Below are 14,680 nucleotides of genomic sequence, written 5' to 3'. Positions count from 1 at the left end.
TAACGGTTAGAATCACCAGGTCTGTTTGATTTCCTGAACCACTCACACTGAAGGAATCCAAACCGGGAGGATCTTACAGTAATGGTGGTGAGGACAACAACTCCCATGATCCCATGCTATTTCATGACGTAACCTAATGCTGTCTTTTCTTATTGTTTTGAATGAGAGGCAGAAGTTACACACTGTGTTCAAGTTGTGCTTTTGAGTCCTCACCTTGTGGTTTCAGGTCATGATAGGGTTAATCCAAGTCTATGTGTTAACCACAGACCTTATTTCAGTCATCTTACCAAAACCCATTCAAAAATCCAGAGACTTCAGAATGAGGGAACAGGAAGTGCTAAGATGCTGACTCAGTTTGAGGACTCGTCCCTGCAGCACTCTGTGGGAAAAACAGACTGTCGAGTGTCAAACTCTGCAGCGAAGCTCAAAATACATATATGATGTATAGTTCATCATGTTTTAAACTTTTTAAACATCTTTATCAGTGTTGTTGAGGCTTGAAGTTGAGTGACCAAAATAAAAGGCAACTTCAGACTGAGATCATCATAGTTTAATAAAACTTCCTTATAATACAAAGTCAACTGATGCTGTTTTGTTCATTCTTAAGTGAATAAAATCTATTTATGAGGCTTTTGATCAATAACCTACAAAAATAACGTCTCATTGAAACCTCACGCCGGCACGCATGCAAACTAACAGACGTCATCGAAGCAGGACTGTTACATGTTGTTAATGCAGACATCGTATTAGTCCCATATTAAGTGTTTGTGGCTGGAGGTGAACACCACGGCCGACAGATGATACAGGTGGAGCTTCACACAGAGCAAGCAGCGTAAATACACAGAGCTTCACACAGACATGAGCCGCTCATCTTTTCACTCCATCAAACATGTCAGATTGTACAGGTTAAAACAACAGGGTCACGATACTGAAATGACTAATACATTAATCAAACAAAAATATAATGTAAAAGGTGTTAATCCATGCATTTATGACTGGATAATATTGCAGAGACACTTAACAAAAAAGTTAAACTAAGTATTTCCTTGTGGAGTAAACAAAGAAAAATAAAACAGGGTCATTGTTCTTAAGACAACACTGTGTTAACAGGAAGGAGAAGTTTCACTGAAGACATATTCACAGTCTCAATGAATCCTCTGTTCAGTAAGTCGATCTTATCACAGATGCTGTGACGTCTCAAACCAAAGCCGATGTTCATACTGAAATAAAAACTCCAAATTAAAAGTCTACCAAGAATGAAAAATGATTATGGCAGTCTTTTAATTTCGAGTCGAGCCCTGATGGAAGAAACTGCTCAGTAACATTAGTCTGCAGGTATGTTGATAATAACTGACCTGTCCAGGTTAATCTTCTTTCTTTACAGGACACATCTTAGTTTCGCACAGGGCTTCTCCACCAATTAAGAGGCCAGTATTGGAACCAATCATGTATCATTTGAAACATCTAAAAGAACCCTAGACTGGATCCATACCAGGCTCTTCAAGCTGCTACATCCAGTTACATTATTATGGAAACATAACTGCCTGACAATAAAATGTAAAAAGTAAATATGTTCGTGGCTGCCAGAAGAAGCAGAGAAGAGAAATAAAAATGATAACAAATCTATAAAACATTTATAGGTTGAAGAGACTTCTTCTCAGACCCAGGACTGACCCCCTTTAAGTGTCCAAGTCCCATCAGTCTCATTAGAACTGGACTTTAGTGGTTCTTGGTGGGTATAGTGGTCTTCACATGTCAAATGGATAAAAAATAAAACAGCTTAAATTAAAGTTACCAGACTAAAATTAAATCATTTTCACACATCAAGGTAAAAGAAGCAGTTTGAGCTGAATGAGAGATCTACCACTGTTACACAGGATCAACATGCAGACGCTACGTTTCACATCTAAACAGTGTAATCCAATAAAAAAAAAGAGCACTTTAACTTGACAACTTTTTTCATGTGTGATGAAGAATGGACAACAGACTGTAACATGTTTGAGTTTGTTGAACATTGTGCTTAGAAAAGTAACTTTAAATAGTGGAAATAGTTCTTATAAAGTAAAGAAACGAGGGCTGGGCATCAAACCTGAACATACTGACTGAAGAGCATGTTGTGTGGTTCACTCTGTGTGTCAAGATCAGGATGGAAACCAAACAAAACCAACAAAAAAAAAAAATACAACAATCTTACTCATGTCATTTTCCTGTTTTTGAAAACACTTTAAGCTCAAATGATTTTAATGGGAGCTGTGCTTTTCTTTGTGTGCCGACAAATTAATCATGAATGTTTCTACTTCTAATATCAAGGTCTGCAGCTGACACTCGAGACTGATGTGAACCCTAGAGACATGATGACAACAGACTGTAGAGAGCAGGAGGCGCTGGTGGAACTGCAGCAACACAGAACCCACAATTCAGAACCCCGGTTTCATATCTGACTCTAGTTTGAAGTCATCATTTGAAAAGGGATTCAGAGAGTAACCAGCAATATTTGGGTCGTAGTTCTGCTGCAGATGCAGACAGATGTGCTGACAAAAACTTCAATGAAACTAAAATATTTCTATTTGTAGTTATTTCAAAGTAAGGTATTGAAAAATGAGTTTTTGTTGTTTTGTCCCCAGTGAAACTCTCATGTGTTGAATCATCACTGATGTGGAGAAATGACGATACCCAGCCCTACAACAGCAGACTCTACATTAGCTGTGGTCGACAGAATCAGAATCAAACAGTGGTGTGTGTGTGTAACACATGTCTAAGCCAAGCTGCTGGCTCATGTAGAGACAGTGAACAGAATATCACACACACAAAGTGCACACACCAGTCACACCAGTATATCACAGTAACATCTAGAGAACAAACACATCATTCCCCACAATAACAACAAAAAAAGTTCTTTTGAAAAAAATCCCAGGTTTCCTTTTGTATTTCCAACACATGAAGCGGGATGATTTCCCTCCTCCTCCTCAGAGCAGCAGGTGTCATGAACACAGAAGGAAGGCTGATCTGAGGTCTGTCTTCACGCTCACAGGCCACTTCACCCAGCAGAGGCCCGACAGGGGACGTCTGCTTTTACCTCACACAGGGTCTCTCACGGGGCTGTGGGAAGAACACTTCAACACTTCATGCTTTTGAGATTTCAATTTGAATTTCCTTTGAGCAAAAACGGTCCAATGGGTGATTCTGTCTCTTCTTCAGTGTTGTCCAGTGATTTCAGCCGCGAGTCCCTCAGTGTTCTGCCTCTGTCTCAGTGTTTTCAGTTTCAGTTTCCTTTTCATTTAAAATGAACAACTAACACAGAAAGACAAACAACATCTCCCAGAATTCATTGTTTTGTTGTTGTTTTTTTTCTTCTTTCTTCTCAGTACGGTTGTGTTGGAGGTGGTGGGGTGTCACTGTTCACTGTGGGAAGGTCAGTAGTTGTGTACAGGTCTCTCCTGACGGGGTCTGGAGAGGGGAGTGTTGATGGGGTGGGTGTGGGAGAGAGTTCTCAGGCCTCGGAGCTCAGGGAAGTCCGCGTTGGACTGGGAGGGAGGCGAGCTGCTGCACTGTGCTCTGTACGGAAACTGTAATCATACTGACAGAGGGAGAGAGGAACAGAAATCACTGCAATGAGTCTGAACCATCATCTGCTCTGAGTCTATGAGATTCACAGACTCAGGACTACACTGACCTCTGGTGGACACAGTCTGTAATTACAGGAACATTTCTACTGGTCTAATGACTCCTGACACCAGATCTCTTTGGAATCTATCAATATTAAATAAATAAATGCATAAATAAACAAATACTTATTTATTTAAATGAATATTTATCTATTTACAGTGTGTTCAGAGGGGTAATGCTGGACAATTACTGTTTCAGGTGTTTCAGTGTGACTTTCAGATGACCTGATCTCATGGTCTGACTGCTTGTGTTTGTACCTGTCAGACTTTGTTTTGGAAATGTCTCAGTGGTTCCACTGTGGTGAGGACAATGTTATAACTGATAAATGATGATGGACACAGCAATGAAAATAAGCATTCTGTATTGAATATCCGCAGAACTGTAACTCCTCACCTCTTTCTCAATCTCAGCCAGTGACTTGATTGTGATGCCCATCAGATCCACCTGCTGCAGCTGCACATACACAACAGTGATGGTTACTTATTTGCCCAGTTATGTGAATAGGTTCAACCTCAATAACTCGTTACCTGCACCAAGGAGCTCGTGTTTTCCCCCGAGTCTGACCTAGATCGGGATCTGGATCTCAAACTTGTATAGGACTGTTTGGCCTTGGTGGAGGTTCTAGTGTTTCCTATACACTTTTCTTTTTTCATTTCTTTTCACCTTATTGCTGCCATACATTTCACACCTGTTGCACGGACAGAATGTCAGGCAAACAAAATAACTGGCTGACAGGTTAAACATTCTTCTTCACACTGTCACATGAAACAACTTGTGAAAAACTTCAGCAGAGGTGTTAAAGCAGACAGCTGTTCAAAACTATCAGCTCAACCTGCCACCACAAAGCTTCAGATAAGGTGAGGGGAACTTACATCGGACGAGGCACAGGCAAACTTCTCAGAGATCATGAACGGCACTCCGTCCATAGCTGAAAAAGACAGTTCAGATAACTGTTGCATGAATGTGTCTTTGCAGTAGAACTAAAGAAGTAACCAGCAGGATGTTCCTGCAGAACTGGAGGCTGCATTTCTACAACCTTAGTTTTTGTTCTTAGTATATAATAATACTTATTCTATTTTATATATATACTTTATATATATAAATATAATTTTTTTTTTTTAAATCATTTGAATTCGAGGGGCGCTGTTGGGCTAGGAAGTAGAGCAGGTTCATCCACTAATTAGAAGGTTGTGGTTTTGATCCCCGGCTCCTCCAGGCCACATGTCGCAGTGTCCCAGTGCAAGACACTGACCCCACATTTCCCCTGATGGCTGTTCCATCACTGTATGAGTGTGATGTGTGAATGTGGCAAGTATTGTAAAGCGCTTTGAGTGGTCAGTAAGACCAGAAAAGCACTTTCTAAGTGCAAGTCCATTTACCATATTATTATTAATGATACACAACAGTGGTCCTGAAACTGCAGCCTTCTGTAGGCTCTGCAGGAACCTACCACTGCTGATCTTAGCAACATTAAACTACTAAATTATAGTGGCAGGGAAATTCATATTAAATTAGTATTAATGTTAACCTACGTTTGGACATTTTTATACTTTAGATAACTGTATTATTGTTATATATCAATAACGTTATTTCTGTTCTCTCTCTCTATTTCAGGAGTCGTTGAGGTTCTTTCATACTCCAGTGTCCTCCACCTCCACTCATCTGTGTTGCACACACTTGCGGAGGTCGTTCACTTTCCTTGTTATTGTTGATTATTGTGTATTCAGTGTACAGTATATAATCTTGAATGTGTCCCCAGAGTTGCCCTTGTGTCTTGCCTCTCTCCAACCTTTCAAATATCTGGTTGCCATCTAGTGACTGTAAAGGCCATAGCATGAGTCCATATTTATCTTATCTATATTATCTATAATTACCTAATTATGCTAATTACATAAACATGCAACTCTTAGCAACCATAAGATAAGATACAGTCCTGAAATCAGCCTCCAGTACTCCTATTCGCTAGGTGATGCTGGCACGATAAATTCAAAAATAAATAAAATAAATAAATGAAATGAACACAAATGTAGCGTTTAAAGTACAATTTTACACAGTAACAACACCATGTGTGTAGAGCTGAACAATTCATCAAAATATTATCGTGATTTCGATAATGCAATATCCAAATCACAGAAGCTGCCATTTTCAACATAGCTTTACCATTATAAATGAAGCACTGTGGTGCTACAAATAGCATTCTCCAGATTTAGGGAAACAGGCTTGTTTGGTACAGACCCCGGCAAAAATCACACCATCATCATTTTTGTAATTTTTGGCAGTAAAAATTTAATTAAAAAATTCCCATTAATTTGCAATAAAGAAAGTGACTGTTAGGAAGAGGACAGTAACAAACTGGTGCTGACCTGAGATAGCATACAGGTTAGAGTTCTGGTGCTCATAGTCTGGTCTGGTGGTGTTCTTCCCTCTGAAGCTGGCAGGGAGAGTCATGGAAATATGCCTGGGGTCAAAAAGAGGAAAAGAATATATTAAAGAGCTTAAAACACTGAATCTGTGCATTTGCTGTAAGTCCATTCTGTGCTGATATTCAGTGATGTGTCTTCTGAAAGCCTCAGCAGCACAGTTATTATGACATCCACTTTGAGGGGCAGGAGCAGCGAGATCAGGACTGCAGGACAGGAAACAGCTGGGTCCTCCAGGGTGTTGTCTCTGTATGATTTCTCTTCTTCACATTCACCACAAGCCAAACAGCTTTAAAGGATCCAGTATCAACTCTGCATTTCCTCTCAAGTTAGATGATAAAGCACGCTACCCTGTTGTATCACACGCCAAACGAAATGTTCAGTGGATTAATGGGTTACATGGATCTGTGGGGACATTTTAAATAAAGCGCACTCTTTTTTCTTTCATTTTGACACTGCTCATCCTGAAGCTGCTACTTTTAATATGAAATTTGACCTCATTTTATCAGGGAGCAGGAAAGAGCTGACAGTGCTGCTGTCTCATTTTCATATGTTCAGGACTCAACAGAAATATAAACATCTACACTAATGTTCTGATGAAACGCAGGATATTATCACCATTAAAACAGGTATTGTGATTATAAGTGATTGGACAAATCCAAGAATGCAATGTTCACCAGAAATCAAACTCTCCTCATTTCTTTCTGTCAGCGTGGCAGTAACTGGACTCCTCTTCTTTGCTTGCCAGCTGACAGCTTTTCCTCGTTCACTGTGATCTAAATATGGAAGTGTTTCCTTCCTTTGAGGAAAGGATGTTCAATGACAGTGAATATCCTATTTCCCTGATTCTAAATGTTGAGTTAGTTGTATAAGTGAGAAAGACTCAGACACAAGTGAGCACACTCGTGTACACGCACATAATTAGAGTGAACGTACTTGGGCATAGGAGCTGCTGGCACTGGGGCTGAGCTGGAGGAGGAATTCACATTCTGGACGTTGTTGGTGGTTGGAGTGTGTGTGGAGTCCTGGGCCCGAGGCACAGTCCCCATGCGATACCAGATTCCCATGTTGTTGAGCTCTCTGTCAAACAAGTTCAGAAGCATTAATAAGCAGAAAAACAGGCTTAACACTTTGTCATGTGCCCACCCCCTCAAACTCTAAGTACATACATGGTCCATATTTTCTGTTGTCATTAATACTTTCTCTGAGGAAATAAGGCTGGACATGCTTCAAGTGTGTTCATGTTTCTTTTATACTTTAACGTATTTAAGGAAAAATGTCACATGTTTCTTTTCCCACCCTCAGACAGAAGCTCAACCAGTGAGCTTTCTTGACATCCTGGTGTGCACGGCTTGGGATTGGGGTACTGTGAGTGTCAGTTCTTCTAAGAGCCTCTGTGACTTACAGTTATCAGATCATGATCTGTATCTCAACAGTGATTTAGATTCAACTACAGTCAAACACCTAGACAATATCTTCTGGTCCTTTTTAGATTTTCTTGCACCATTATTTATCCAGTCTATTATCAAAACTAAAATATAATCCCAAGATACTGACCCTATGAAGGTGTACTGAGGGGGGGCCTGCTTGGAGCGTCCCAGGATGCGGATGTCACAGATGGCTGCTTCTGTGGAGTCCCGTGGAATAAACTTGATGCAGAGTCGTCTCTTCCTGAAGGCCTGCTCCTCTGTAAGACGTAGAAGAGACAGACAGAGTCACTGCACAGCGGTCAACCCATTAGCTACACATAGAGAGATTAACACAGCAGTTCTTATTATTATGACTTTTTCATGTCATTTTCAGACATATTTTACCACACAGTGTTATCGGTTCAATAACTTACGAGTGTCAACAGTCTCCTGGATCGGAATGAAACCCACAGGCAGAGTGTCTTTTATATCTATCAGCTTCATGTCCACAAGAACGTTGCCTAAGTGGCTCTGCAGAGAAAAGGATAGAGAACAAAAAAGGGGGGAAAAGAAGACGTGGTGGCCAGAGATTTTGGGAGAAAATAGCCCAAGGCGGGAAAACGAAGAGAGTGAATCTAACCAGCTCAAAATCTCCACTAAACAGTCAATTCAAATGTCATATGTATATCAAAATATTGTCACATGCACAGCTGGTGGGTGAGGTGAGTTCACGTACATTTTCTTTAGAGAAGACCCTGGTGAAGCAGAGGTAGCGGGTCACCTTGGATTTGAACAGGCCGTCTTTCCACAGGTCGGCATCCAAGCCGTCTGTTGTTGTGGAGACCTGGAGGCAGAACGTCGACGGGTCATCAAAGAGGTCATCAAACTATTTACCTGAGTTCTATTTACCTGTCTAACATCTGATTTCTTTAACAGGCTGAATGCTTAATAAATGTCACTGCTGCTTAACAGTATTTAGGTTAGTAGTTACAGTTCTCTCCTTGTTATTTAAAGAGGTGTGACCTCTGTGGTGTGGACGGTACGGTGTGGTTATTTTACCACTTCCTAATTGTAAACAGAAAGCATAAACAACTATGTTGTAAATAAACGACTCAATAAAAACAGCAACTAAACACTAACTAAATCTCATTAACTTGATTGATGGTAATCATTGCGCTCCACTTTAATCCCTGTGTACTTTAGAAAATGTAAATAGTGGAAACCCTTATTACTTTATAAAAACACTGATAAACAAAAGCTGAACAAAGTTTGAAAAACAACTGTATATCTGTCTTCCTTTTCTCTGAGAACATATTATTATATTACTTAAATGTACAGTTAGGTTTACAATGATATACTGAGGGGGAAAACCCTGAGGGAGGGGGGGGCAGGGTCACTGCCAAAGTTTCCTTAAGGAGTGGTTTGTATGAGCATATGGATATCAGATTATTAAAATTCATGCCATAAGTTTGTCTGCTGTTGTATCTGGTAGTGATAATGACAAGAATTATTGAATTGTTAGAAGTGGAAGTAAAACTAAAGCGATAATTATTCTGCATGGTAATTTGGTATCCAGCTGTCCATCTGTGCTTAGCTGTGTTCTGTCACTTACCACATCATATCCAGTGGGTGCCCTGTTCCTGGAGGCCACTACTCCCACTCCAGTGATTGGGTCCATGGGCATCTCTGGTAAAGCTTCAGAAAGCTCCCGAACCTCCGGCATGTTTGTAGAATTCTGCAACAGAAAGCACCCGGACAGATAAACCTCCTGGTCTGAAGAAGCAGGAGAAGAGTGGAATATCCACAACTAATGATCCACTGATATGGGTTTTTCAATGGCCAATGCCGATTTGTAGAGAGCAGGGCGGCCGAGGGCCGATATATAAAGGCGATGTCTTTTTCTTTTTTCAAATAAGACACAAAATTGCTGAAGGTAACATTTGCTGAACATTTATTGAACACCGTTGTTTGCATTGTCTGCAAGTAGATCTGCGCTCTGTCTGCAGTGCACTTATTATAAATTAAAAAATGTTAACTTAAATGTCCACAGCTAAACTTATGAATGAAAAATAAAGTTTCAGTGCACTTGAGAGAGAACAAATTGTAAAGTTACATGAATAAAAAAATAAACAATATCAGTACTGTGCAGAGTAGCAGCTTCTCCTTGTTTTTAGATACAGTCCCAGTTAAACAAAGTTATGAGTTGCAAGTTGTAATGCAGGAAACAAAGTTTCTCAGCATTTTCCCCACTGAGCCTTTTCTTCTCATAAATGGTCCCAATCTCACTGAATACTCTCTCGCTGGAAACAGAGTCTCTGTCTATTTATTTGACTTTTTTGGTTTAATCGACCTAGTGAGCATTTTAAAATGCCATTAATCGGCCTGATTAATCGGTCGACCACTATCCACAACTACCTGAACCAGAGTCAGTTTACATTCCTCTCTGCTCTACCTACTGGGCAGTCTCCTTTAGACTACAGATTCAGCTGTCAAGTAGCAATAAATATTTGTATATATGTTTCATTTATTATTACACAGAGAAAGTACATCAATTAGGCCAGTGGTTCTCAAAGTGGGGTCCAGGGAACCCCAGGGGACCTTGAGGGGGTTCCTGCGGTCCATCCGTAAGTAACACAACGACAGAGTGTGTGACTATATTGGTTTCTGTAATAAAACATATAAAAGCAAAAGTCTTATCAGATGGAGGTCCGTGGTCTCATTTGTGTCAGTTTAAGGTCAGTGATATGAAAAAGCTTGTGCTCTAGGCTATACAGTGTAAAGTGATGCAACAGTTAATTCAATATTAAGGTGCAGTCAGCGTAGTCAGGAAAGCAGCCTTTGTGTTATTGTAAAGAGGTGATAAACATTGATTTTTATATTATATTTTATAAAATTTTTTATTTGAAGCCGTTTTACCAGTTTGTTCTTTATTCTATTATCCAGAAATCTATTTTTCTGGGTTGTTTTCCTTTTAATATCCTACTTATTTCTGGTAATTTATTTTATTTCTACTTTTATTTCTGGTTTGACTCACTTCCAAACATCTCCTCTCTTTTACCATTTTATCATTACTAGTTTGTTTTCATCTTTTTTTTTTTAATATCCTAGCTGGCTAAAAAGTCGTCAACAAGTATAAATCACTGTTAATGTACACAGCAGCAAAGAGACACAATCCTCAGAGTTTTTCTGTTTTAACAAATATGAACCAAACAAAGTTAAATCTCTACATCTCCTCACTTTGTGATGTCTGCCCCCATGTAACTGACAAACCCTCAACAGTGAGCATTCCCACTGCATGACATCACTTCATGAAAACGCCCCACAAACTGATATATCATACTTCCTCACTCACACAGACACACAAACATTGTTAACATGACACAGTTCCAGCTTCTCAATTGTGAGGATTTGGTGAGTACACTACCCTTTTGGAGTGGTAAATAAAAACAGAGGGGGAGGTGTGTCAACAAGGCCACAAGATCCACATAAAACCAACACTTGAGCCTCTTCTTGATTCAGTGAAGACCTTGTATATGTGACTTCACTGAGTCTAAACTGTGGTGCAGAGGATTCTTACTGACTTCCTAAAAGCCCAACAACCCAGCCTCACACTATACTGCAATACAGCAGCATATTAATAAGTAGTAAGCAGTGTGTGATTTACACAGAGCAGAAACCCTTCTGCAGCTGTCTGGACGACAGAGGCCTCCTGCATAGCATCTCCTTGACTACTATAGTCCTGTGTTCAGAGCCGTGACGCAGACAGAGAAAATAAAAGATCCAGAAAAGGCCGAAAGCTGGGCTACTGACCCCGGAGGCCTGCAGACCAGACACACCAGGCTCCTGATATCATTACTATAGCCAGACAGCACACAGTAACTATTGCTGAGTGTTGCTGAGAGTTTAACGTGAAGAAACATCCATGTAACCAATAAACCTGGTTAAAGGATCAAATATACATAAACCCTATGACTTTATCAGGTCTCCTTTATGACAAAGATCCAGCAAAGTAGCTGTGGCAGTGATGCCACAATAACATTATATTAATTATATTAGGTTTCTCTTGCCAGTGCTGTCAACTGACACCGGAACTGGAGCAGCCCGGCCTCGCACTGTTGGGTGTCACGTTGCCCTCTGTTTCCATCAGCTAATTGTGATTATCTGTGGTTTGGCCATTTTAAGACAAGTTGTTTGAGAACTTTACAGCCTGTCGCACTGTTGCTCCTGCACCGTGTCCTGTGAGCCTGCTAAACAATAAATACTGTAGTGAGTTGACTCCTATTGGACTCAGGGGCTTCCTGACTGACCCATCGGCTCATTGACCTTTAGAGGACAGTAGGAGACATGCAACACTTCACGCCACTGCTCTATTTCCATCCTCACCACCAATGACAAAAACAGTTTTGTACTTCACAGCTTCTGTAGCAGCTCGACTTCCCTCTCCTCACCTCTTGCGGCTTTGTCGCTTATGGGCTTATGGGGCAGTTCAGTTCATGTAGCATCTTTTGCGCGCACACACATGCATTATATTCAATGGAGACATGCATCAGGCACGCTCACAACCGAAAGCAATCATCATGGCACATTAGATTCCATGCACTCGTTTTGTCAGGTGCATCCACGCCACACAGAGATGGAAAAATCTGAACTTTTTTGAATGCAGCAAGCCACACAGTAGGTTATGTGACAAGAATTAACCAATTAGCTCCAAAGGACTTACTTCTCCCTTTTTTTCCCCAAGGACTTCACAACATCTGGTTGAAAGGTTTTGGTTGCTTAGTAATCTCACATAGCCAGATTTATCTCCACAAAGCTGTGTCAGTGCTGGAGAATGTTCTGGCTGCACCTATTATCATTCTGCTGTTGGGAGAAAAAAAACACACTAGCTTGTTCGCATTTCTTTAAACCAATCACAATAGTCTTGGGTGGCGCTGAGCCCAGGATGCAGCGATGGTGCCACAGCAATTAATCAAAATCTTTGCCATTGCCATTTTCAGTGTGAGGGCTGCTCCCATTCCAAAGCCTGACTTTGAAAATCAGGCAGGGGGAGTGGAAAGGGAGGAGAATGCCACCTGAAATGGGCACAACAGTAGCACAACCTCCCAAACAACTTGGATAAAAGGACGAAAACAGCCCAGCTAGCGTTTTCCATGCATTTTTTAGACACTACATTCTGAATGTCCCCTACCATGGTGACTAAGTTAACCCCAAATCCTGCTTCATAGTACAGGCCACCAGTATATACACCACGGGAAATAACACTGGAATATCCAGGGGCCGGTTTCACGAAGATAGACTTTGGCTGTGGCCTATAACTAATAGTCAGACATTGCACAAAGCACTTAAGCTCTTGACTATCTTAAGTGGGACTGTGGTACAATGAATTCTGGGTAAATTCTGGGACTTTTTTTCAAAATAAAAAAATGGCCCACTCAGGAACCGCATCCAGCTCCGTTTACCCCAGCAGAACATTTTTCTCTTTAGGAAGAATTCAGCAGGTACAAGGACATTTTACGTGAAGAGTGTTAACATAAAAAGAAAAATCTGATTTAGAAAAAAAATGCTGTGGTCTCTAAAAAACAATTTACCTTCTCATTGCTGTCTCCTTAGCCAGGGGGTAAGGTGTTTTTTTTTTTTTTAGCTTAAAATGAGTCAGTCTTTATCTTTATGAAACGATCTTACTTGCATTATCAATGAGCAAAATTAAGACTGACCTAACGCTACAGACTAAACCGGCCCCAGGTCTTATGTCTAAATCTGTTCCCCTCTGAAACAGTGCACCATCTGAGGCTGTTTACCTCCCGTTAGAATAGTGTTTCCCCCAGCACCCCCCTCCGTGGTTGTGGTTAAGGCTTAGTTTATGATTAGGCATAGCAGAAATGAAATGTAATATATCCCAGATATTGACATGTGCTTTTGTTACAGGCAATCGCCCATTTGTGAGTGGTCATACTATTCAAGCTCATCGTTGTGTTTAACATGTTGATTTGAGCTATCGCTAGACAGCATCAACTACTGCACTACTGCCACTTGCAATCGCAGGGGTTAGAGCAGAATGGACCATTTCTAAAACAACCCATTAAACAAAAACATTTATTTGGGTATTAACTAGCTATACACCGAATTCTCAGCAACACTCGAACTACTTGGTCATGGTGATATATCACACCCTTCGTTAACACAAAAGCATCTCTTATGAAAAGCATCATTAACTGTGACCATTTATCAATTGAATTTGGCATGCCATCTTAATAATGGTGGCACTGGTAATGTGGTTTAACAGAAAAAGCTAACAGTTTAGCAACTAACCCGACTAGTTAGCCGTACCCACCTCAGAATAACATGTAATTAAACAATAATCTGCTTGCGCTTGTCACTCTTGTTGTCTAAATTTGGGCCGCAGTTTATCAACGTTATTTTAACGCTAACGGAGATAACCTAGCTATGCTAACAAGCTAGTCAGCAAGCATGCTAGTAGTAGCATCACACCAGCTGTGACCAACGGGCAAGGCTGTCAGACTAGTCTGTGGTGTCCCTGACCAGCCCGGTGGACAAACGTTATTCACCAGGCGATTTAATAGCGTATCCTTCATATCTCAGTCATTGTAGTTCCCACTGTCGAAGACAAAGCAGCTTTACGTGCCACTGTGCCGCTTCAAGACACCGAATCGGCAGTAGCTGCTAATGCTAGCTAACTTGCTAACTACTTGAGTAGTCTACTTACATAGCGAGATTAACAGTTGGATCGGACCAGTCTTCCTCTGTTTTTTTCTGTGTTATCCTCTCTTGCTCCGTTTCACAGCCTCGGGGAGAATCGCATCTTTACGAAATCGCTCCAATCAACAAACCACTCCGACACATAAGCCGCTTTGTGTATATTTGCATAGTGGTCCTCGAGCTAGTGGATTCAGAGGGGCTCGGTTGGTAGGGATTGTAATGGGGGTGTGATCTACAAACCAACTGGAGGAGCCTTCCCCTCACTGCCACCACGGTGCCTACGTTAAACACTGAACACAACACTTGCTAATGATGCAATATCGTGTGTGTTTGGACGTTTTCTCTTCTTGATAAACGGTTGCATTTAGTGGAGTGCTGCCTCCAGTCTCTTACACGCATTTCTCCTTACAAACAGATTACAGGAGATGATCAAGCATGAAATATTTGTCTGAGAATCTGGATTATAAA

General features: G+C 40.8%; 1 protein-coding gene across 2 annotated transcripts; it reads right to left on the bottom strand.

Moving 5' to 3' along the window:
• Window positions 1-550: 550 nt before the first annotated feature.
• Window positions 551-14,416, bottom strand: mvb12b (multivesicular body subunit 12B). 2 transcript variants are annotated; one of them, XM_022744615.1, is made up of 11 exons: window positions 14,220-14,416; window positions 12,216-12,355; window positions 9,108-9,230; window positions 8,232-8,339; window positions 7,930-8,026; window positions 7,644-7,773; window positions 7,023-7,166; window positions 6,030-6,124; window positions 4,539-4,594; window positions 4,060-4,119; window positions 551-3,577 (listed from the first exon to the last, which is right to left on the bottom strand). In XM_022744615.1, the coding sequence occupies exons 3-11, from the start codon at window positions 9,216-9,218 to the stop codon at window positions 3,491-3,493; spliced, it is 888 nt and encodes a 295-aa protein (XP_022600336.1). In that variant the 5' UTR covers window positions 9,219-9,230; window positions 12,216-12,355; window positions 14,220-14,416; the 3' UTR covers window positions 551-3,490. The 2 variants fall into 2 exon arrangements, with proteins under 2 accessions (XP_022600336.1, XP_022600334.1); XM_022744613.1 differs by lacking the exon at window positions 12,216-12,355.
• Between the last annotated feature and the right edge of the window lie 264 nt (window positions 14,417-14,680).

This window comes from Seriola dumerili, unplaced genomic scaffold (genome assembly GCF_002260705.1).
Source record: "Seriola dumerili isolate Sdu_G_001 unplaced genomic scaffold, Sdu_1.0 BDQW01000081.1, whole genome shotgun sequence".
NCBI lineage: Eukaryota > Metazoa > Chordata > Actinopteri > Carangiformes > Carangidae > Seriola > Seriola dumerili.
Note: the sequence above shows the minus strand (reverse complement) of the source record. Positions and strands in the feature narration are given on the sequence as shown.

What these genes read in the sequence shown, in the direction of transcription:
- mvb12b (XM_022744615.1), bottom strand. Translation starts at nt 9,218, where the DNA reads ATGCCGGAGGTTCGGGAGCTTTCTGAAGCTTTACCAGAGATGCCCATG. An exon ending in CCAGGAGACTGTTGACACTC is followed by an intron (nt 7,774 to 7,929) that starts GTAAGTTATTGA and finishes TACGTCTTACAG; the next exon opens with AGGAGCAGGCCTTCAGGAAG. An exon ending in CCAGCAGCTCCTATGCCCAA is followed by an intron (nt 6,125 to 7,022) that starts GTACGTTCACTC and finishes TTTTGACCCCAG; the next exon opens with GCATATTTCCATGACTCTCC.